The sequence below is a fragment of the Colobus angolensis genome, unplaced genomic scaffold, assembly GCF_000951035.1.
Source record: "Colobus angolensis palliatus isolate OR3802 unplaced genomic scaffold, Cang.pa_1.0 Scaffold96, whole genome shotgun sequence".
NCBI lineage: Eukaryota > Metazoa > Chordata > Mammalia > Primates > Cercopithecidae > Colobus > Colobus angolensis.
In genome coordinates this window covers 1,674,742-1,696,837 of record NW_012123598.1, presented here as the reverse complement: position 1 = coordinate 1,696,837, position 22,096 = coordinate 1,674,742, and the positions used below count along the sequence as shown (strand labels likewise).

The window sequence follows — 22,096 nt, the reverse complement described above, 5'->3', positions numbered from 1 at the left end:
AAAAAAAAAAAAAAATCATCCAGCTCAGGTTCTAGAACTCTATATATGTCCTCTGACTTCCTACTCCCGAGACATGACTAGACTCTGTAAGGTGTCTCTCCCTTACTGAAGTAAAAATAAAATAAGCTTAGTTTTGCAGGACCTCATTCTTGTCTTTCTGGGTTACAGCTGACCCATCTGAACTTCAGCTCTAACGAGCTGGGAATGACTGTCCCCCTGATTCTTAAAGCTTTGAGACACTCAGCTTACAACCTCAAGTATCTGTGGTAAGTCTTTGGCTCCCTAGATCTGTTGGGTGGGGGGCGTGGGGGTTGCAAGACCACCCCTAGTTTCCATGATCCATTGGGAGGGTTGACAGCACTCAGCACTGTAGCAAAAGGAGACAGAGAAATGAGCACATGTTCCTATGTGTGGAGCAGTGGTTCTCAAATTTTAATGTATATCAGCCTCACCTTGGGGGTGGTTATTATTTATTGTTTTTGATACAGTGTCTCACTCTGTTGCCCAGGCTGGAGTGCAATGATGTGATCTCCACTTACTGCAACCACTGCCTCCTTGGCTTAAGGAATCCTCCCACCCCAGCCCCCGAGTGCCTGGGACCACAGGTGTGTGCCACCACACACAACTAGTAATAACCATTCAGTCATGGGCATTCAGTTACATACAAGTAGATGCCTTAGCACAATGCCTGGTACTTAAACCTTCCATATTGTACGCCTAAGATATAAAGATCTGTCTGTAAGTAGATCAATTAAATTAGCTAGGAAACTAGATGATGCCTAAAGGACAATATTCTTTCAAGACGGAGCTGCTCCAGACCATTTGGTCAGAAGCATGAATACAGAACAACACATCCCTGGTTTTGCATGAAAGAATTTGCACAGAGCCTGAGAAAATAGGAGAAAGTTGAGAAAGAAATGGTTTGTAATACTCACTCCAGAATTTCCAAGTCCCTTTCAAGGATGTGACTGCTAACAGAAAGCCTTAGCTTATCTAACCTTTTACAGTGCTTTAGGCAAAATGAAGAAGCTTGGAGTTCTTCGTCCCCCAGAATATTAAGGTCAACTTCAAAGATATGACCCAGCATCTTCTTCGTGAAGTCTTCCTCCTGGGACTCGTGTAGGCAGTGAAAAAGTTGTAGAACGTGAAATTGGAGAGAGGCACTTTCAGCCTTACCTAACTCTTCTCCCCACTTTAATAATTCCTCCATTACCCTGGGAGACATTTTACAATGCAAAGTATCTTCCAGTTCTCTTGCTAGGTTTTTCTTTAAAAGACCAAAGAAGAACAGAACCACTGGAGTCCAATAGGCTTCTTTGTTAAGCAAGACATCTCGCAGTAATATCTTCATCTCTTGCGGCTTTGTGGAATGGAGAAGGAGTTCTCTAGGTTCCTCTAGCATGAAGGACATGGCTGCAAAAAACTCCTGGAAACTTAGGTGGGTGAAAGTAATGCAACCCCTACAGTCGTTGCCTTTTTGAAGAATATTGAACTTGTAGAGACAATCAATGAAAGGCACTTCCAGGCCCTCGAGCTCAGTGTCTTCTCTGTCAAACGTGAAGCTCATAGACCACAGCCCCTGTATGGCCAGATTGCAGAGGGCCCTCCATTGTCCTGGCCAGCTTTCATCTGCCAAATCCACCTCTGCTGTGGAGAACAAGTTGGAGAAAAAATAGGCATACAGACTGGTGGTGGTCTGTGTGATTGACTGGAGATCATAATACCTCACCTTTGACTGCTTCAGACAGGAACATACAGTCCAACACACCATGGGGGCACTGCAGGAATGAAAGAGATTTTCGTTTTTTCTTATCTGTTGCAGGATTTTCTCAACCTCCCTTGAGTCTTCAAAGTGTCTCATGAAATATACCCACAGGTCTTCCCCTGTGAACCCTGTAATTTGTACAAAGCAGGGATTCACTAACGAGGGCTTAAGATCTGTCACAAAACAGGTCTTGATCGTGATCAGTAAGGTAGCCAGGGGAACCAATTCTTTCTTCACCAAGCTGAGTAGGATTTTGGTCACCGGGAGTTCCTGGTACCAGTCTGTACATGGTGAGCCATCATCCAAGCTCTCAGAGCTTGGCTCAGATATGATTATTTCCTCAAAGCCATCGATAATAAACAGGAGCTTCTCTGGTTGAGACATGAACTCTTCAATGGGGGCATCAGAATCGGGCCAATCCAAAGAAATCAATTCAGCAAAGGTAGTTTCTTTCATGTACCTTATTTTATGGCAGCTGAGAAAGAAAACATAGGAGAATCTTTGCTGAAAGAGAACTCCATTTGCCCAGTGCAGCATAACCTGCATTGCCAAGGTGGTCTTCCCAACCCCTGCCCTCCCCACCCAGACTGTCGTCTGAGCCTGGGTTCTAGTCCTCTTAGGATCCAGGAGGCGCTGCAGTTCCTCATGTTCACCCTCTGATGTATTACGGATATATACGTGGTCTTTAGGCCAATCGATGTTGTCCCATGTCTCCAAAAGTTTAGCCTTCATCTTCTCTCTGTATTTTCTTCTGTGGTCTAGAGATGGGGAAGGGGGGAGAACAATGGCAAGAATAAGTTTCAGAATTAGGAATGATTCAATTACAAAGTTCCTACTCCAAAGACTTGAATAAGACAAACCCTGCTTTCCCAGGTTTTGTGGGAATGCAGTGGTAGAAAGTTACAAAAGGAGGCTGAGGCAGGAGAACGGCATGAACCCGGGAGGCGGAGCTTGCCGTGAGCCGAGATCGTGCCACTGCACTCCAGCCTGGGTGACAGAGTGAGACTCTGTCTCAAAAGAAAAAAAAAAGTTGCAAAAGGTGAAGACAGTTAAATAATTTGATGGTATATACAAATGAAAAATACAGAACAACGTAAGAGAGATCAAGAATACCTTTAGGAGAGGGCAGAGAAGGGATCATAGTGAGATGTCTCTCACTAGAGGAAAATACACTGAGAGTGGAGAAGAATCATCAGAAGAGAAGTCAGTCTGAAGTCCTTTCAGACAGGGTGGAAGGCCAAGGTGAATGCCTACCCAGAATTTTTTCTGCAAGCCCCTTGAGGGTTCCTACTCCATTCTCTGACCAGCTCAGAACCCCAGAAACACCTTCTAGCCAGTAGAGGGGGCCCCATGAGCCCTCCTCACTCACCAGCTATCAGATTGTATCTCAATTCCTCGAAACACTTGAGGGCAACAAGGGTTTTGGGCAGATGAGAGTCCCCCACTCACTGAAGACCGACCCAACTCACCAGGGAACCGGTAACTGTAGAGCCTGCCAGTTTCCCAGGTCCCTGTGACCATACAGCTTCAGCTGCTGAGGGCTTGGGCTCTAGGTTGCCCTGAAGATCAAGGCTTTGTCTCTCCCATTCTTCCCATTCCTGGGTTTCTTCCCAAAATGACTACTGTGGGGTCAGTCACAGCACAAGAGCCAGCATGTCTAGAGAGGCTGGGGTGAGGAGGGATTGAGCCTAGCTGTTCTTAGAGGCCTTCTGGGGCCTGTTAAGTATCCTGAGACAGAAATGAGCATTCTAGAGTACGGTGACCAAGGCACGTGGTAGGAAGCTGGATCGTGAATATCTTTGCTTCGAAAACCAAGGAATGAGACACCTTAATTTTTTAAAGCTCTTGGTTTTGTAAAGAATAGATTATGATGCATCATTGTAAGAAAGGAGGCAGGGAAAACAGGCAGAAAGCTACTACTATCTTCATCTAAGTGAAAGTGGGCACCGGGTAGACTAGAATGTATTCGTAGAATATACCCCGTAAGGATATGTAACTATTACATATCTGTAAAAAAATTAGGAATGAGTGGTAATCACCATTCTACTTTCTACTTCTATGAGTTTAAGGTTTTTAGATCCCATATATTAGTGAGATGGGGCAGTAATTGCCTTTTTGTGCCTGACTTATTTCATTTACCATAATATCCAGGTTCATCCATATAGTCACAAATGATAGAATTTCCTTCTTTTTAAAGGCTGAATAGTATTCTTTTACATCTATAGGCCTTATTTTCTTTATCCATTCATCTGTTAATGGATACCTAGGTTGATTTCCTATCTTGGCTATTTTGAATAGTGCTGCAATGAACATGGGAGTGAAAATCTCTCTGACATACTGATTTCTTCTTGCCAAGTGAAATAAGTCAGACACATAAAGACAAATGCCACTTGTATGTGTAATCTAAAAAAGTAAAATTCAGAAGTAGAGAGTAGAATGGTGATTACCAGAGGCTGGGGAAAGGGGTGGGAGAAGGAGAGAGGAAGAGGAGAAATTTTGAGCAAAGGGTACAAAGTTTCAGGTAGACAAGAGGAATGAGTTCTGTGATGTATTGCATAGCAATGTAACTGTAGTTAATAACAATGTGTTATATAGTTCAGCATTTCGGAAAGAATAGATTTTAAGTGTTCTCACCACAAAGAAAAAGTAAGTGTTGTGGATTGAGGAGGTTCGAGATGGCTGATGAGAGATATTGGGTGCCAGTTCTTAGAACCAAACTTACAAATAGGTAATTATAATCATGTGTGGTGGCTCATGCCTGTAATCCCAGCACTTTGGGAGGTCAAGGCAGGTGGATCACCTGAGGTCAGGAGTTCAAGACCAGCCTGACCAACATGGTGAAACCCCGTCTCTACTAAAAATACAACAAGTAGCCAGGCGTGGTGGCACACACCTGTAATCCCAGCTACTCAGGAGGCTGAGGCAGGAGAATCACTTGAACCAGGGAGGCGGAGGTTGCAGCAAGCCAAGATCATACCACTATACTCCAGCCTAGGCAATGGGGCAAGACTGTCTCAAAAACAAACAAAACAAATAGATAATCACAATTCAAATAGAGTATCAGGAGAGAATACTCGAGCCCAACAGAGAACTCATAGGAAGAAGCTGGGGCACAGAAAAAGGAAGAGAGGCCAACTTGGCCAGCACAGATCAGCTAGGATAGGCTTGCCTTGTCCAGCTGCACCCAACTTCACTACCACCCCTCCATGACTGATCATGAAGCCCGAGCCACTATGCATTCCACAGATCAGCGCATTGCCTGATGCACAAGGAAGTTTCTCCTGGTGAACAAAGATCAAGCATAAAAGCTACTGCAACTGCTACAGCTGCCTCTAACCTGCAAGGGTCATCTACTGGACTAGATGTCAAACTATAAAACCCAATACGAAAGCTGCTGACGCAAGTCAGCAGTGCTTGGGAACCAGATAAGCTTCCCTAACCTCACCAACCTGGCTCCACAGGAGACCAAGAGCCTACGCACACACCTAGTAAACCACTACTAAAACCACATTTAGAAAGCCACTGCACTAATACTGTCTATAACCAAGGAATTCATACAGAGTCTTTGTCAATGAAAGCACTCAGAAAAGCCAAATGACCCTACTAAACATACGTTATAGTCACATCCTCAAGGGAAAAAAATAGTCCCATCTAAACAGTAAATGCAAAAATAAGAAGTGATAATTTCTTCATGTAAGAAACTAGTGTACAATTCTTGGCATATGAAAAAACCCAGGGTGTTATGACACCCCCAAAGGATTGTACTAACTCTCTAGCAATGAATCCTAACCAATGGACCCTAACCAAAATTAAAATGTAAAAAATGCCAGATAAATAATTTAAAATATTTTAAAGAAGCTCAGTGAGATCCAAGAGAAATCATAAAATCTGTACAAAGAAATCAGAAAATAAATTCAGGATATAAATGAGAAATTCACCAAAGAGGTTTTTGAGAGAAAAATAAAATAAAACTTCTGGAAGTGAAAATTCATTGAAGTTACAAAATATAGCTGAAAATTTCAACAACAGATTAGACAAAGAAGCGGAAAGAATCTCAGAACTTGAAGGTCTTTCAAATTAATTTAATCAGACAAAAATAAACGAGATTTTAAAAAATGAACAAAGCCTTCAAAAGGTATGGGACTACATACAATGTCTGAACCTATGAATCATAGGTATTCCTGAGGGAGAAGAAAAAGGAAAAAGTTTTAAAAACCTGTTGTGGTAATAATTGAGAAAAACTTCCCTACTCTGGCAAGAGATCTAGGCATCCTGATATAAGAGGCTTAATGAACTCCAAAAAAATGCATTGCAAGTAGGTCCTCACTATGATATTTATTCATCAGACTAAGTTTAATGTGAAGGAAAGAAACCTCCTAAAATCAATAAGAGGAAAGAATCTAGTCACCTATGAAGCAAATCCCATCAGACTAACAGCAGACTTCTCAGCAGAAAACTTACAAGCTAGAAGGAATTGGAATTCTATTTTCAAAGGTGTTTTGTTTAAAGAAATAAAAACTGTTAACCCCAAGTTATTGTATCCTTCTACAATAAGCTTTATAAATGAATAAATCAAGTCTTTCTCAGACAAGCAAACAGTGAGGGAATTTGTCATCACTAGACTTGTACTACAGGAAATACTGGAAGGAGTTCTAAACATGGAAATAAAAGGTTGATACTTGCCATCATAAAAACTCACAAAAGTATAGAACATACCAGTCTTATAAAGCAATTACACAAAGGAGAAAGAAAGAAATCAAATGATAGCATGACAGAATTCCATCAAATCACAAAGCAAAGGAACAACAACAAAAAAATCTGCAAAGCAACTAGAAATCAACATTGTAACTGGAAAAAAAGGTCATATATCAATATTAACCTTAACATACACGGATTAAATGCTCTTCTTGAAAGACATAAATTGGAAGAATAGATTTTAAAACATAAGCCACATATATGTTGCTTTAAAGAAAACTCATCTTACTTCACTATAGACTGAAGGTAAAATGTTAGAAAAAGATTTCACTTTTTCCCCTTTGCTTCACAAAAAGCAAACTGGAGTAGCTATACTTATATTAATTGAAAGAGACTTTCAACCAGCAATAGTTTAAGAAAAGGCAAAGAAGGTTATTATATAATGATGAAAGGATCAATTCAAGAAGATATAACAATCCTAAATATATATACATCCATATCAGTGTACCTAGATTCATAAAACAAATACTAGACCTAAAGACAGAAAAACAATAACAATAGTGGGAGACTGACACCCCACTAACAGTACTAGACAGATCAAGACAGAAAAATCAATAAAGGAAATCTGAATTTAAATTGGACTTTAGACCAAATGAACCTAACACATATTTACAGAACCTTCTACTCAACAACTGCAGAATATACATTCTTTTCATCAGTGCATGGAACATTCCTTGAAATAGACCATATGTTAGGCTAACAAAAGAAGGCTCAATAAATTTTTTAAAAATTGAAATTGTATCAAGTATCTTCTCAGACTACAGTGAAATAAAACTAGAAATCAATCTCAAGACAAACTCCCAAAACTATGCAAATGCATGGAAATTAAACAACTGCTCCTAAACAATCTTTAGGTCAATGACAAAATTAAGACAGAAATTAAGTTTTTTGAAACTAAAATGGAGACACATCAAAACCTCTGATACAGCGAAATCAGTTTTAAGAAGTTTATAACATTAAATGCTTACATTAAAAAAAAAAACAAATTAACAACCTAACAATGCAACTCAAAGAAAAAAAATAAGAACAAATCAAACCCAAAGCTAGAAGAAAAATAACAAATCAGAGCAGAAATAGAAACCAAAATAACAATACAAAGGATCAATAGAACCAAAGGTTGGTTACTTTAAAAGATACACAAGATTGATAGATGGCTAGCTACACTAACTAATAAATGAAGAGAAGATTAAACAAACTCAATCAGAAATGAAGAAGGAAACATTACAACTGATACCACAGAAATACAGAAGATCAGAGACTACTATGGACAACTCTATACTCAAACTAAAAAACGAAGAAGGAATAAATTTCTGGGAATATACAACCTACCAAGATTGAATCAAGAACATAAATCCTGAACAGATCAAAAACAAGGAGTGAGTGGATCAGTAATTAAAAAAAAAATAACAAAAAAATCCCAGTACCAGATGTATTTCACAACCAAATTGTACAAGACATACAAAAAAGAACCGGTACCAATCCTACTGAAACTGTTGCAGAAAAAAAAGTTGAAGAGGAAGGAGTACCCGCTTACTCCTTTTATGAAGCCAGTATCATCCTGATACCAAAGCTCAACAAGGACACAAAAAGACAACTACAGACCACTATCCCTGATAAACATAAGTGTAAAAATCTTCAACAATACCAGAAAACTGAATCCAACAACACATAAAAAAGATAATATACCATGACCAAGTAGGTTTTAATCCAAGAATACAAGGACGGTTCAACACTCACAAATCAATAAATGTGATTCACCACATAAACAAAATTAAAAACAAAACTATATGATCATCTCCACAGATGCATAGAAGCATTTGGTAAGATTCAGCATCCCTTCATTAAAAACCATCAACAAACTAAGCTTCAAAGGAGCATATGTCAAATTAATAAAAGCCATATATGACAAACCTACAACCCACATTATACTGAATGTGAAAAAGTTGAAAACAGTCTCCCCAAGAACTGAAACAAGACAAGAATGCCGACTTTTGCCACTCCTATTCAACACAGTACTGACAGTCATAGTCAGAGCAATCAGGCAAGAGAAAGAAATAAAAGGTATCTAAATTGCAAAGGAAGAAGCCAAATTATCTGTTGATAATATGATCTTATGTCTAGAAAATGCTAAAAACTCCTTCAAAAGACTCCTAGATTTGATAAATGAATTCATAAAGTTTTAGTATTAAAACAAATCAATGTAGAAATATCAGTAGCCTTTCTATACACCATAATGATCAAGCTGAGGACCAAATTAAGAAGGCAATCTATTTACAATAGTGTAAAAAAAAAAAAAAAAAAACACCTAGGAATGTTCAACCAAAGAGGTGAAATATCTCCACAAGGAAAACTACAAATAAACTTAAGAAATTATAGATGACACAAGTAATGCTCATGGATCACAAGAATAAATGTCACTGAGATGACCATACTTTCCCATATATCGATTCAATGCAATTCCTATCAAACTCCCAGTGACATGTTTCACAGAATTAGAGAAAACAATCCTAAAATTCTTATCGAACCAAGAAAGAGCCCTAATAGCCAAAACAATCAGAAGCAAAAAGGACAAATCTGTATGCATCACATTACCTGACTTCAAATTATACTACCAGGATATAGTAAACAAAACAGCATGGTACTAGTACAAAAATAAACATATAGATCAATGTAACAGAATAGAGAGACCAGAAATAAGGCTATATATCTACAGCTAGCTGATCTTCCACAAAGTCAATAAAAACATACACTGGGGAAAGGGCAGTCTATTCAATAAATGGTGCTGGGAAAGCTGGCTAGCCATATGCAGGAGAATAAAACTGAACCCTGTCTCTCACCATATCCAAAAGCTAACTCAAGATGGAATAATGATTTAAATGTAAGACCTGAAACTGTAAAAATCCTAGAAGAAAATCTAAGGAAAATTTTTCTGGACATTGGCCTTGGCAAAGAATTCATGACTAAGACCTCAAAAGCAAATGCAAGAAAAACAAAAATAAACCAATGTGATTTAATTAAAAAGTGTCTACACAGCAGAAGTAATCAAGTGAACAGATATCCTGCAGGATAGGAGAAAATATTTGCAAAGTATACATTCAAAGGGCTAATATCAAGAACCTACAAGGAACTCAGTTTAAACAAAATAATCCCATTAAAAAATGGAGAAAGAACATGAGCAGACATTTTTTAAGAGAAGACATACAAATAGTCAAGAAGCATTTAAAAAATGCTCATTACCACTAGGCAGAGAAATGCAAATTAAAGCCTCTGTCAAAAAACCCAAATGTTTGCAAGAATTCAGAGAAAAGAGAACACTTGTACACTGTTGGTATGAAAGTAAATTGGTACAAAATCTATGAAAATATTAGGAGATTTCTCAAAGAACTAAAAATAGAACTACCATTTGATCTAGCAATCTCACTACTAGGTATCTACTCTAAGAAAAAAAAAATCAAAGATACCTGCACTCCTGTGCTTATTGCAGCAGTATTCACAATAGCAAAGATATGGAGTCAGCCTAAGTGTCTATTAATGGATGGTTGGATAAATGTGGTGTGTGTGTATACACATGAAGAGTATTCATAAAAAATAATGTATTTTTCAGTAATATGGATAGAAGTGGAGGCCATTATCTTAAGTGAAATAAGTCTGACACAAGATAAATACCACATGTTCTCACTTATAAGTCAGAGCTAAATAATGTGTACACATGTACATGTACAATGGAATAATAGACATTGGAGACCCAGAAGGGTGGGAAGGTAGGAGGGAATTGAGGAATGAAAAATTCCTTTAATAGGTACAATGCAGACGATTCAGGTGATGGCTCCACCAAAAGCCCAGACTTTACCACTACACGATATATCCATGTAACAAAATGGAATGCAAAGTATGTATTGAGTCAAGATAATATTTCTATTAATTTGGCAAATATTTGAAAGAATTTTTACTGATAGTTGGAAGGAAAAAGACACCCACAATATCACAGTGGATGACATTTTTTTACAGCCTTTTAGAGGATCAATTTGACTATAAACTTTAGATTATATATATCTTTTTGTCTAGGAGTCCTACCCTAAGACTGTCTTCTACAGAAATATTTATGGATATGCACAATATGATATGGACATTTATCAAAGTATTGCTTAATGTTTTTAAAAAAGCCTGGAAGCCTAGATTTCTGTCAACAGGAAAAGGTTAAATATAAACCATGACATATCTATATAAAGGTATATGGCAAAAGAATAAATATTACTTGATGTGATCCCAGAAAAATGATTAAGGATCTGGAGAAGAGGAACTTATCCTGAATTATCTTGGTGGAGGTGGGGTGGCTAATACAATTGCACGGTATCCTCCTAACGTAGGAGCAGACGGAGATGAGGCACAGACACCCAGAGGAAAAGACATAGCAGGCGGCATGAGGCCACAGAGGTGGAGATGAGAGTCATGAGGCCACAACCCAAGAAATACTGGCAGCCACCAGAGCCGGAAGAGACCAGAACAGATCTTCCCCCTAGAGCCTTTCTACCAACACCTCGATTTCAGTTATTTGATTTATTAGTCTGTCCTCACATTGCGAATAAAGACATACCCAAGACTGGGTAATTTATAAAGAAAAACAAGTTTGATGGACTCACAGTTCCACATGGCTGGGGAGGCCTCACAATCGTGGCAGAAGGTGAAGCGGGAGCAAAGACACGACTTGCATGCTGGGAGGCGAGAGGGCATGTGCAGGGGAACGCCCCTTTATAAAACCATCAGATCTCTGGAAACGTATTCACTATCATGAGAACAGCGAGGGCAAGACCCACCCCATGAATCAGTTACCTCCCATCAGGTCCCTCCCATGACACAGGGGAATTCAAGATGAGCTTTGGGTGGGGACACAGCATACAAACCATATCATTTGGCCTCTCAAAGAGTTGTTTTGTTGGTTTTTGTTTCTTTTTCTTTTTTTTTTTTTTTTGAGATGGAGTCTTGTTCTGTTGCCAGGCTGGAGTGCAGTAGCACGATCTCAGCTTGCTGCAAGCTCCGCCTCCCAGGTTGAAGCAATTCTCCTGCCTCAGCCTCCCAAGTAGCTGGGGCTACAGGTACATGCCCCCATGCCCGGCTAATTTTTGTATTTTTAGTAGAGATGGGGTTTCACCATGTTGGCCAGGATGGTCTTGATCTCTTGACCTCGTGATCTGCCTGCCTCAGCCTCCCAAAGTGCTGGAATTACAGGCGTGAGCCATTGTGCCCAGGAGATTTGTTTTAAGCTATCCAGTTTGTCATACAATTGGTTAACAGTGGCCCTAGGAATCTACTGCAGCACACAACCTTCATTGCAAGACTCAGCATCCATTTATAGGCCCAGGATACTGAATGCTGATGCTGTCACACACAGGAGAAGTGATGTCATGGGAGGATAGAAGGGAAGAGAGATACCTACCATGACAAGAAGTCAGTAGATAACTGATTGGAAAACTAAGAAATAGCAGGAAATATTAATCACTTACGGCCATAGAAACAAATATCAGAAGTAGCCCTCAAGAGTAGTGGGTGGATGTCTCTGGAGAGCAGACCTCAAGAGCTGGCCTGGAGGATTGATGGTTTGCATTACAAGTTCTGTTTCTGTGACTCTTTGGGGCTTGCATACATGCACAGGTATTTCTTTGATAAAACTAAACTGAGTACTAGAATGTGTGTTTCACTTTCTCAGTGTGAAAATCTCCACGGGGCCACCGACACAAAAACTACAGATGCCTATTCACCTGTTAATAGGTAACCTCAATATCAGTTATTTAACAAAAGCATAAAGTCCAGAGCAGACACCAGTGTGTGAGAACCTACAGGAAAGGCAGATAATCCAGTTTATAGTAACCTATTTTTCTGTAGGCAATTGGTCACGGTGGTGGGAGAAATTGTAGGAAAAATGCAAACCTTGGAAGGCAGTGGGGTGTGTGGGGGGGTTACAACGCTTCAGCTAAGAATGAGTTGAAGGCAGTGGTTCTTACCCCAGGGCAAAGGTTAACAAGTAGGTACAAAAGAATGCAGGGGAGTTTGTCTGAATAGCTTTTTTATCATGTCTCCAGAAACATGGCCTTTCATCACCCACATGCAGGGGCAGGGCATAACCATGTGAATTGCCCACAGGTGTGTTGACTCAAGGCCTTTGTCATTAAATCTGTTCTAAATAAATGCCCGCAATGCCAGCTTGTCAGGGCCATAGCTGCTAACTCTTTACAGCACCCTCCTCAGTGTCTGTGGGCAGCCCGGTCCCCTGGCCTGTTCTTTCGCTGGATATCTGTGTCTGAGTGCATTTTTTCATCCATCATTCGGCCAGGGTCTGCGGATTGGACCCTCATTTTTCAATAAATTGTACTGGAAGAAGTAGTTGGGAAGAGCTTTTAATTTCTTGCATACCATAAATTGAAGAAAATGTCAGTAGGAGGCAACTCTACTCTGGACCTAGTGAAACCAGTGCTCATCAAGCAATCTGTCCATTACCAACATAAAGTAGTGTACATACCTGCTTCTTCTAGCATCTCTGGTTCTTCTTGGTTTGGATCTTGGCATCCCTGGACCTGTACATTCCCTGAAATAAACAGTGATGATGAGATATGAAAATACCCCAGACTGAAAATGGGCCACTATGATTAAGGCTCTCAGTAGAACCAACTCTTTCTATGGCAAACTTGAGAGTGACGAGACTGGAGGAATCAGAATGCAGTTTATATTTATTTAAGAGATGGAGTCTCGCTCTGTCACCCACGCTAGAGTGCAGTGGTACCATCTTGGCTCACTGCAACCTTTGCCTCCTGGGTTCAAGAGATTCTCCTGCCTCAACCTCCTGAGTAGCTGGGATTACAGGCACACACCACCAGGCCCGGCTGATTTTTGTATTTTTAGTAGAGATGGGGTTTCACCATGTTGGCCAGGCTGGTCTCAAACTCTTGACTTGAAGTGATCTGCCCACCTCGGCCTCCCAAAGTGCTGGGATTACACACATGAGCCACTCTGCCCAGCCATAAGTTATTATTTAATAAATACTAGATGGAAAGAGCTTAAAATTTTTTATGTACCATAAATTCAAGAAATTTCAGCGTAGGCAGCAAATGTGGACCAATGAAACGAGTGCTCCATCAAGCAACCTGTCAATTACCGACAAAGTATAAATCAATAGGGATGATGAGATATGAAAGTACCCCAGACTCAAAATGGGCCAGCAGGAACAGAAGTCCCCAGTGGAACCAACTTTTTCTATGGCAAATGGGATTGAAAAGACTGGAGGAATCAGTATGCCCAGTTTACAGTAAGTTATTATTTAATAAGCAATACTGAAAGAATTGGTTGGAAAGTTTTTAATTTTTTATGCACTATAAATTCAAGAAATTTCAGAGTAGGCAGCGGATGTGGACCAGTGAAACAAGTACTCCATCAAGCAACCTGTCCGTTATCAACTTAAACTAGTGTACACACCTGCTGCTGCTTCGAGCATCTCCACGTCTTCTTGGGTTGGACCTTGGAGCTCCTGGGTCTGCACATTCCCTGAAACAAACAGTGATGACATGTGAAAATAACCCAGACTGAAAATGGACCAGCAATAATGGAGGCTCTCAGTAGAACCAACTCCTTCTATGACAAACTGGAGGTTGAAGGTCTGATTCCTCCAGTTTTCTCAAGCTCCATTAGCCCAACTGAAGATACAGTGTGCACTTTGGAAAGTCCACAGCACACGCTAAGCACATTCCTGCCTCAGGTCCTTGGCTCCAGCCCTCCCCGCTGCCTTCACTCTCAAGGCTCTGCTCAAATCTCACTTCCACAATGGTGCCTGATAAGCCTGATTATGACTACCACCTATATCTTTAATCACATACCTTAGTCTCTCCCCATCTGCCTTATCCTTCATTGGCACTTGTCACCTTTTAACACACCATGTGATTTATACACTATGTCTATTGCCTGTCTAGGGAGATGACTAGTCTGTTCATGGATTCATCCCAAATGTGTAGAACAGTACCCCACACAGAGAAGCCGGTCTAATATCTTTGGAATAAAATGCCATAGGAATAAAAGCACCAAGAATTGGGTTCAAACCAAGTCCCTCAATTTGCTGCACCATCACCACTCTGAATGTCCCCTTCCTCGTGAGCTAGAAGACTTCTTCTATGACTCAGTGGCCAAACTCATTTTGCTGTGTAGTACATCGTTGCTATGGGCCAATACTTTATAAGGGATTTGCATCTAAAGAGTCATGGCTCTATTTACGACTCCATTGACTGTCACTGTTTACATGACTTGTTCTGGTTAGCAAGCTGAGTCCTGTACTTCCTCCAGATGTTCCATGCTCCTTCAAAGAACAAGAATCCATCATTCTCCAACCATGGTAGCCAAGGCCAAAGAATTTCAGCTCTCTGAAGCTCTACAAACCCTACCTATGGAGTCTGAGTCCTGTGTCCACATACTTCAAGCTGAAGTCTGTCCTGAATTCTAACCCTCCTAGAAGCAGGGAACCCAAGTGTGAACCTTTTTCTAGGCATAACCCAAGCAGAAGAAAAGTAGATGATTTTCCCCCGTCACTGGCTCTGGTTTATCCAAAAGCCAACTCTCTGACATGTGGCATTCCTCTCTTGCAAACGAATCCAACGCTGTGAGCCTTCCAGGTGATAGCTTTACGGTCAAGCATCAGGCATCACCATCTGGATCTTAATAGATGAAGACTCTAGATTTAGCTGGGACCACCTGTCGTAAGAGCCACGCTGTTCTAGATGAACAGCCTAGAAGGACCAGTACATGGCTTCAAAGAGAAAACAAAAGGTTAAAAATGAGTAAGTTTTTGCTTATTCTCCCTAAGGCTTAGGGAACTTTGCAAGGACATGAAGAAATAGCAAAGAGCAGGTGTATGGAAGTTCCACCAGTTCCTCACCAGGCCTAGGCATTCCTCCATTCTCTGGTGAGGCGCACTTATCTGAGTATGTTTTAAATGCCAGAAGAGCATGTTTTTTAGGTCACCAGCCTACTCTTCGTACACCCAACATTATTCCCCCAGGCCCCATCGATTTACTTAGTAGGGTCTTTATCCTAATCCTAGCCATCCCTGAATGGAGGGAAGTGCGGGTGGTTTACACATACATATGCACTTAAGTCAGTGTGGTCCCTATTCCCATTGCATGTGTTAAACCTCACTGCCAATGTGGAGGGTGGTGGGGGAAAGTTTGACCCTGTCTTCAAGGTCGCCCCCAAAAAATGCTTTACTGGGAAGTGATTCCTACATAATAAAAAATGCAATGCATGAAGACTATAGAGTACTTTTAAATGTTTAAACTTTTATGTATATAATGAAATAACTTTGAAAAGTATGAATTCTACCCAGGCATGGCCAGATGATTTTTGACAAAGTTGCAGAAGCAACTCAATAGACAAAGCTCTTTTCAACAAACGGTGCTGGAGCCAATGGATATCTATACGTGGAAAAAATTAGAAGAAAAGGGATAGCAACCTAAACTTTACACCTTATACAGGAAAAAAAAAAAAAAATCAACCCAAAGGAGAGAATAGATTTAGGTATAAGAGGTAAAAACCAGCCCAGCACGTTGGCTCACACCTGTACTCCCAGCACTTTGAGAGGCTGAGGCAGGCAGATCACGAGGTCAGGAGTTTGGGATCAGCCTGGCCAGCATGGGGAAACCCCATCTCTAATAAAAATACAAAAGATAGCTGGCCATGGTGGCAGGTGCCTGTAATCCCAGCTACTAGGGAGGCTGAGGCAGGAGAATCGCTTGAACCCTGGAGGCAGATGTTGCAGTGAGCCAAGATCACGCCACTACACTCCAGCCTGGGCTACAGAGCAAGACTCCATCTAGGAAAAAAAAAAAAAAAAGTAAAAACTATGACACATTTGCCTTTGATTATTCTCTTTTTGCTATGAAATAAAGTCTAATTCCTTTTTAAAAAAAATCCCGATTCTGACTTCCATTTGTACATCTATGGAAGCCAGTATACAGGGCACTAAGAACCATCTGACCCACCAGTGGGAGAAATAGATTCTTCCACTGCAAATTTGCAGACGTATCCTTGGGTGGGGTGGAGGGTGTGTGTGTAGTGAGGTGACACTCTCCCAGCTCCGATACTGCTGGCGAGGCACCATGCTTCAACAATCACCCATACACCACCAGGGCAAGTGACGCTATCAGATAAAAAACCAACCCAAAGATCAACTAACATGGGAGTTCCTTCTCTGTGCCCAATGCCTTCGAAGCATGTCACCCTAGAAATGTAGAGGTTGGAACAGTGAACCCAGTTTAAGAAAGAATTGCGGCCCCGTGGTAAGATCATTTGTCCAAGGTTACCGTTCGTCAGCTGGAACCAGCCTTTGAATCCAGGCATCCTAACTCTAGAACCTGAGCCCTTAAGCCAATAATCCCCAAAAGACAGTACATGGGTCCCTGTATATACATGTGTGTCTGCAAACTCACTCTCAAATGCATATCCCACAGCACTGGTCAAGTACAGAGATACTCATGGTACAGTTTCTTAGATGATGGGGCTAACGGGGCACTAAGAACCACCCGATCCACCTGCCAAGTTTTTATCATCCCCGGCGTGACTGGTGAGGTGGATGTGGCCCAGGGCTTTCTCCTGCTTGAGCGGTATCTTCCACATGACCCACGCCTTTAGAAAGCCAAGTAGGAACCAGACAAGGACCAGGGAAATGGGGCTCCTCTGATGTGCCCCACCCGGCCCTGCAGGCTTCAGGCAGGAAGTTGATGCTGCCATTCAGAATCAGCAACAAGAAACAAAGGAGAAACGCTTGAGGGGAGGGTCACCCTGTCTACCCTGATGTGGTTATGAGGTATCGCTGGCCTCTATCCCAATATCTCACGTACCCCGTAAATAGATACATTTAAAAAATTCTGGATACGTAGTAGGTGTAAGTTTAAATTTTAAAAAAATCAGTGACAAGAAACAGGATAAATGCTTGAGGTGATGGACACTCCATTTACCCCTGTGACTTACCCAATGCATGCCAGTATCAAAATATCTCATATACCCCATATATATACCTACTATGCATCCAGAATTTTTAAAATTTAACTTTAAATTTAAAAAAAAATCAGTGACAAGAAACAGAATAAATGCTTGAGGTGATGGACACTCCATTTACCCCTGTGACTATTACCCAATGCATGCCAGTTTCAAAGTATCTCATATACCCCATAAATATATACACCTACTATGTATCCAAAAACTAAGTTTATAATTTTAAAACTCAGCAACAAGAAAGAAAGTTCTTCCTTTGAGAGCCTTCTCCTCTGTGCAAATTCCTCTCTCCAGTCTCTATAAAGAGTGATATTTGGTTGGAAACAGAATTTAAGAGTTCTAAATCTCTATTTCCAATCTCTGATATCCTTTCTTCAGGACTAAAACACCAAAAGCAATGGCAACAAAAGCCAAAATTGACAAATGGGATCTAATTGAACTAAAGAGCTTCTGCACAGCAAAAGAAACTGTCATCAGAGTGTATAGGCAATCTGCAGAACAGGAGAAAATTTCTGCAATCTATCCATGTGACAAAGGGCTAATATCCAGAATCTACAAAGAACTTAAATTTACAAGAAAAACACAACCAACCCCATCGTAAAGTGGGTGAAATATATGAACAGATACTTCTCAAAAGATGACATTTACGCAGCCAACAGACATATGAAAGAAAGTTCATCATCACTGGTCATTAGACAAATGCAAATCAAAACCACATTGAGATACCATCTCACGCCAGTTAGAATGGCAGCCATTAAGTCAGGAAACAACAGATGCTGGAGAGGATGTGGAGAAATAGGAACGCTTTTACACTGTTGGTGGGAGTGTAAATTAGTGGAACCATTGTGGAAAACAGTGTGGTAATTCCTCAAGGATCTACAACTAGAAATACCATTTGACCCAGCAATCCCATTACCGGGTATATACCCAAAGGATTATAAATCATTCTACTCTAAAGACACATGCACACATATGTTTATTGTGGCACTGTTCACAATAGCAAAGACTTGGAACCAACCCAAATACCCATCAACAATAGACTGGATTAAGAAAATGTGGCACATATACACCATGGAATACTATGCAGCCATAAAAAAGGAGGAGTTCATGTCCTTTGCAGGGACATAGATGAAGCTGGAAATCATTCTCGGTAAACTAACACAAGAACAGAAAACCAAACACCGTATGTTCTCACTCATAAGTGGGAGCTAGACAGTGAGAACATATTGACACAGGGAGGGGAACATCACACACTGGGCCTGTCAGTGGGTGGGGGGCTAGGGGAGGGATAGTATTAGGAGAAATACCTAATGTACATGATGGGTTGATGGGTGCAGCAAACCACAATGGCATGTGTATACCTATATAACAAAACGGCACATTCTGCACATGTACCCCGGAATTTTAAGTATAATTTAAAAAAAAGAAATTAAGACAGTAAAAAAAAAAAATTCTAAATCGTATTCCCTAGTTTTCTGCTTTATATCTGCCTATTACAAACAAGAATATCCGAAGGCTTTAAAAATGCGAGAGGGACAGGGAAAAAGAGGGTAGAGTGGTGTTCTGGTCTCCATCCCATCCTCCTGCCCACCAGAAGATACACAAAGCCCGAACTTGTATGACTCAGAATACCCAGTGCCCGGGGTTCTGATACGGAGGACTCAGTACTGGCCACTCTCCTTCCTTAGAACTCACTCGTTTGGGGGTAGGAGAAGCTGTACATGGTCAAGCCCAGAGCCTTTGGAGACACACTGCCTGGGCTCACGTCCCAGCTCTCCTGCTCCACCAGCTCTGTGACCTTGGAAAATTTACTTAAGCTGTCTGTGTCTCGGTTTCCTTCTCTGTAAGATACAAATAATAGGACCTTCTTCTTATAATATTAGTGAAGAGTCAGTACAAATGCAGAGAGAGCATTAAGCTAAATGCCTGGTTTATGGCCAGGCATGGTGGCTCACGCCTGTAATCCCAGAATTTTGGGAGGCTGAGGCAGGCAGATCACCTGAGGTCAGGAGTTCGAGACCAGCCTGGCCAACATGGCAAAACCCTATCTCTACTAAAAATACAAAAATTAGCCAGGTGTGGTGATGTATGCCTGTAATTCCAGCTACTCGGGAGGCTGAGGCAGGGAGAATCCCTTGAACCTGGGAGGCAGAGGTTGCAGTGAGCTGAGATCACACCATTGCACTCCAGCTTGGGTAACAAGCGAAACTCCATCTCAAAATCAATCAATCAAGCAATGTCTGGTTTATAACAGGCACCACGAAGTATTATGAGTATTTTCAGCAGATCTCATAGGCGGTCAGTTCTGCTATAAAGTGACATATGCATTCTGAAAACTCACCACAGCAGATTCAACTGTGCACTAAAACCACACGGCTTATGGGAAATAGAATCAGTGATTTTATATATTATATACATTATTTTATATATGTATAATTTTAAGCAGAAGCTGAAACAGCACAGTTTTGCACTTGCTAATTACAAAACACTTTACAACACAATAAACTCGGCCGGGCGCGGTGGCTCACGCCTGTAATCCCAGCACTTTGGGAGGCTGAGGCGGGTGCATCACAAGGTCAGAAGATTGAGACCATCCTGGCTAACACGGTGAAACCCGTCTCTACTACAAATACAAAAAACTAGCCGGGCATGGTGGCAGGTGCCTGTGGTCCCAGCTACTAGGGAGGCTGAGGCAGGAGAATGGGGTGTGCCCGGGAGGCGGAGCTTGCAGTGAGCCGAGACCGCGCCACTGCACTCCAGCCTGGGCAACAGAGCGAGACTGTGTCTCAAAGAAAACAACAAAAAACTTTACCTTGAGTAAAACATGAACTTTGTGAACATGGGAAGTGTTGCAGCTTTTGAGTTTTTGTGAAGTGGTGGAAGAACAATAATCAGTAATCAGAAAGTGTAGAATGGGCAAGGCTCATACTGAGGAAGCGGGTAGGTGTTTAGGTGTATGCCTGCGTGCATTTTGTACAATCCTACGTGGCTCTGCTCAGCTGAGTGCAGGGTCAGTGGGTTGGGGGGTGGGGGGGTGTTTGTTGTGCTTTCTTAGTGTTTCTCTTAGGCAAAACCATGTGTAAGCTAACATGAAATTTGTGCTGTGCTCAAGTTGTTCCCTAATACAACAATCACATTGGGACAAATTTGCATTTTTAAAAGAAGGCTGGGCTGGTTGCAGTGGCTCACACCTGTAATCCCAGCGCTTTGGGAGGCCGAGCCCAGCAGATCACGAGGTCAGGAGACTGAGACCATCCTGGCTAACACGGTGAAACCCCATCTCTACTAAAAACAGAAAAAATTAGCCGGGCGTGGTGGCTCATGCCTGTAGTCCCAGCTATTCGGGAGGCTGAGGCAGAAGAATCACTTCAACCCGGGAGGCGGAGGTTACAGTGAGCTGAGATCGCACCACTGCACTCCAGCCTGGGCAACAGAGCAAGACTCAGTCTCCAAAAAAAAAAGGAAGGCTTATAACAGAACTGAATGTACCTCTTCCAATTCCCTTTCTTGTCTTTGCTACTCCTTCCCAGGCTAGAGCACTAAATCTTTAAGCTTTCAGGCCTTTAAAGGTTACACTGTTGTAGATTATCAAGGAGGATTTGTAGGGGGAGGTCAGCCACGTGGAATGACCCCATGGAAACCCAGCGGCCACCTCCTTGCTCTCAGGAGTGCCAAGCAGTCCCCCGCCTTCCTCCTCGAGGACTCTTACCTTTCATCTTGGCTCTAACTTCCTCACATAGTGAGGTCAGATTCATTGTCTGGAAGATGCCGAGGACCACTTTCCATGCCTGACCTTTTGGGAAGTGTTCGTCCAAAAGCAAGGACAGATTCAAGGGGTCAGCAGCTCTCAAATTGGCCCAGGGGATATGCGGGAAGTGCCCCTGGGGGGCTGACCAGAAGTCCATCAGCTGCCGGGGTTCCAGGCAAAGCTTGAATTCCTCTAGCTGATACTGATCCAGAGCCACCAGGTAAGGCAGAAGCCCTTGGTTGGTACCACCGTCGGCCCAGGTGGTTACAGAAAAGCTCATCTTGCCCGACACGTGCAATTTCTCACTTCAACAATGTTCTCCTACATCCACAGAACACTTGGGGCCTACAGAAAAGGAGAGAGTTGAAATCACAAGCCATAAGTATCACCTCCTCACACTGTCTTGCGTACACATTTGAGTATTTTCCCTTCACAGTACTTCCTGCTACTTGTGTTAGTACACTTTTTTGTTTTTTGAGATGGAGTCTCGCTCTGTCCCCCAGGCTGGAGTGCAGTGACGCAATCTCAGCTCACTGCAACCTCCGCCTCCCGGGTTCAAGCGATTCTCCTTCCTCAGCCTCCTGAGTAGCTGCACTACAGGTGCCCGCCACCGCACCCAGGTAGTTTTTGAATTTTCAGCACAGATGGGGTTTCACCACGTTGGCCAGGGGCAGTCTCCTGACATCACATGATTCATGGACCTTGGCCTCCCAAAGTGTGGGGATCACAGGCGTGAGCCACTGCGCTCAGCCTTGTGCACTTATTTATGTCCCTCTTCTGCAAGAACGTAGACTCCATTTACA

At 41.8% G+C, this 22,096-nt stretch overlaps 1 protein-coding gene across 1 annotated transcript in view; it reads right to left on the bottom strand.

Moving 5' to 3' along the window:
• Positions 1-21,573, bottom strand: part of NLRP13 (NLR family, pyrin domain containing 13) — a 39,267-nt gene extending 17,694 nt beyond the window's left edge. The window contains exons 1-4 of the mRNA XM_011932571.1: positions 21,255-21,573; positions 13,985-14,053; positions 13,035-13,100; positions 936-2,523 (exon numbers count right to left, since the gene is read on the bottom strand). Coding sequence (XP_011787961.1) covers positions 936-2,523; positions 13,035-13,100; positions 13,985-14,053; positions 21,255-21,573 — 2,042 coding nt within the window. The remainder of the gene's footprint in view (positions 1-935; positions 2,524-13,034; positions 13,101-13,984; positions 14,054-21,254) is intronic.
• Positions 21,574-22,096: the final 523 nt, after the last annotated feature.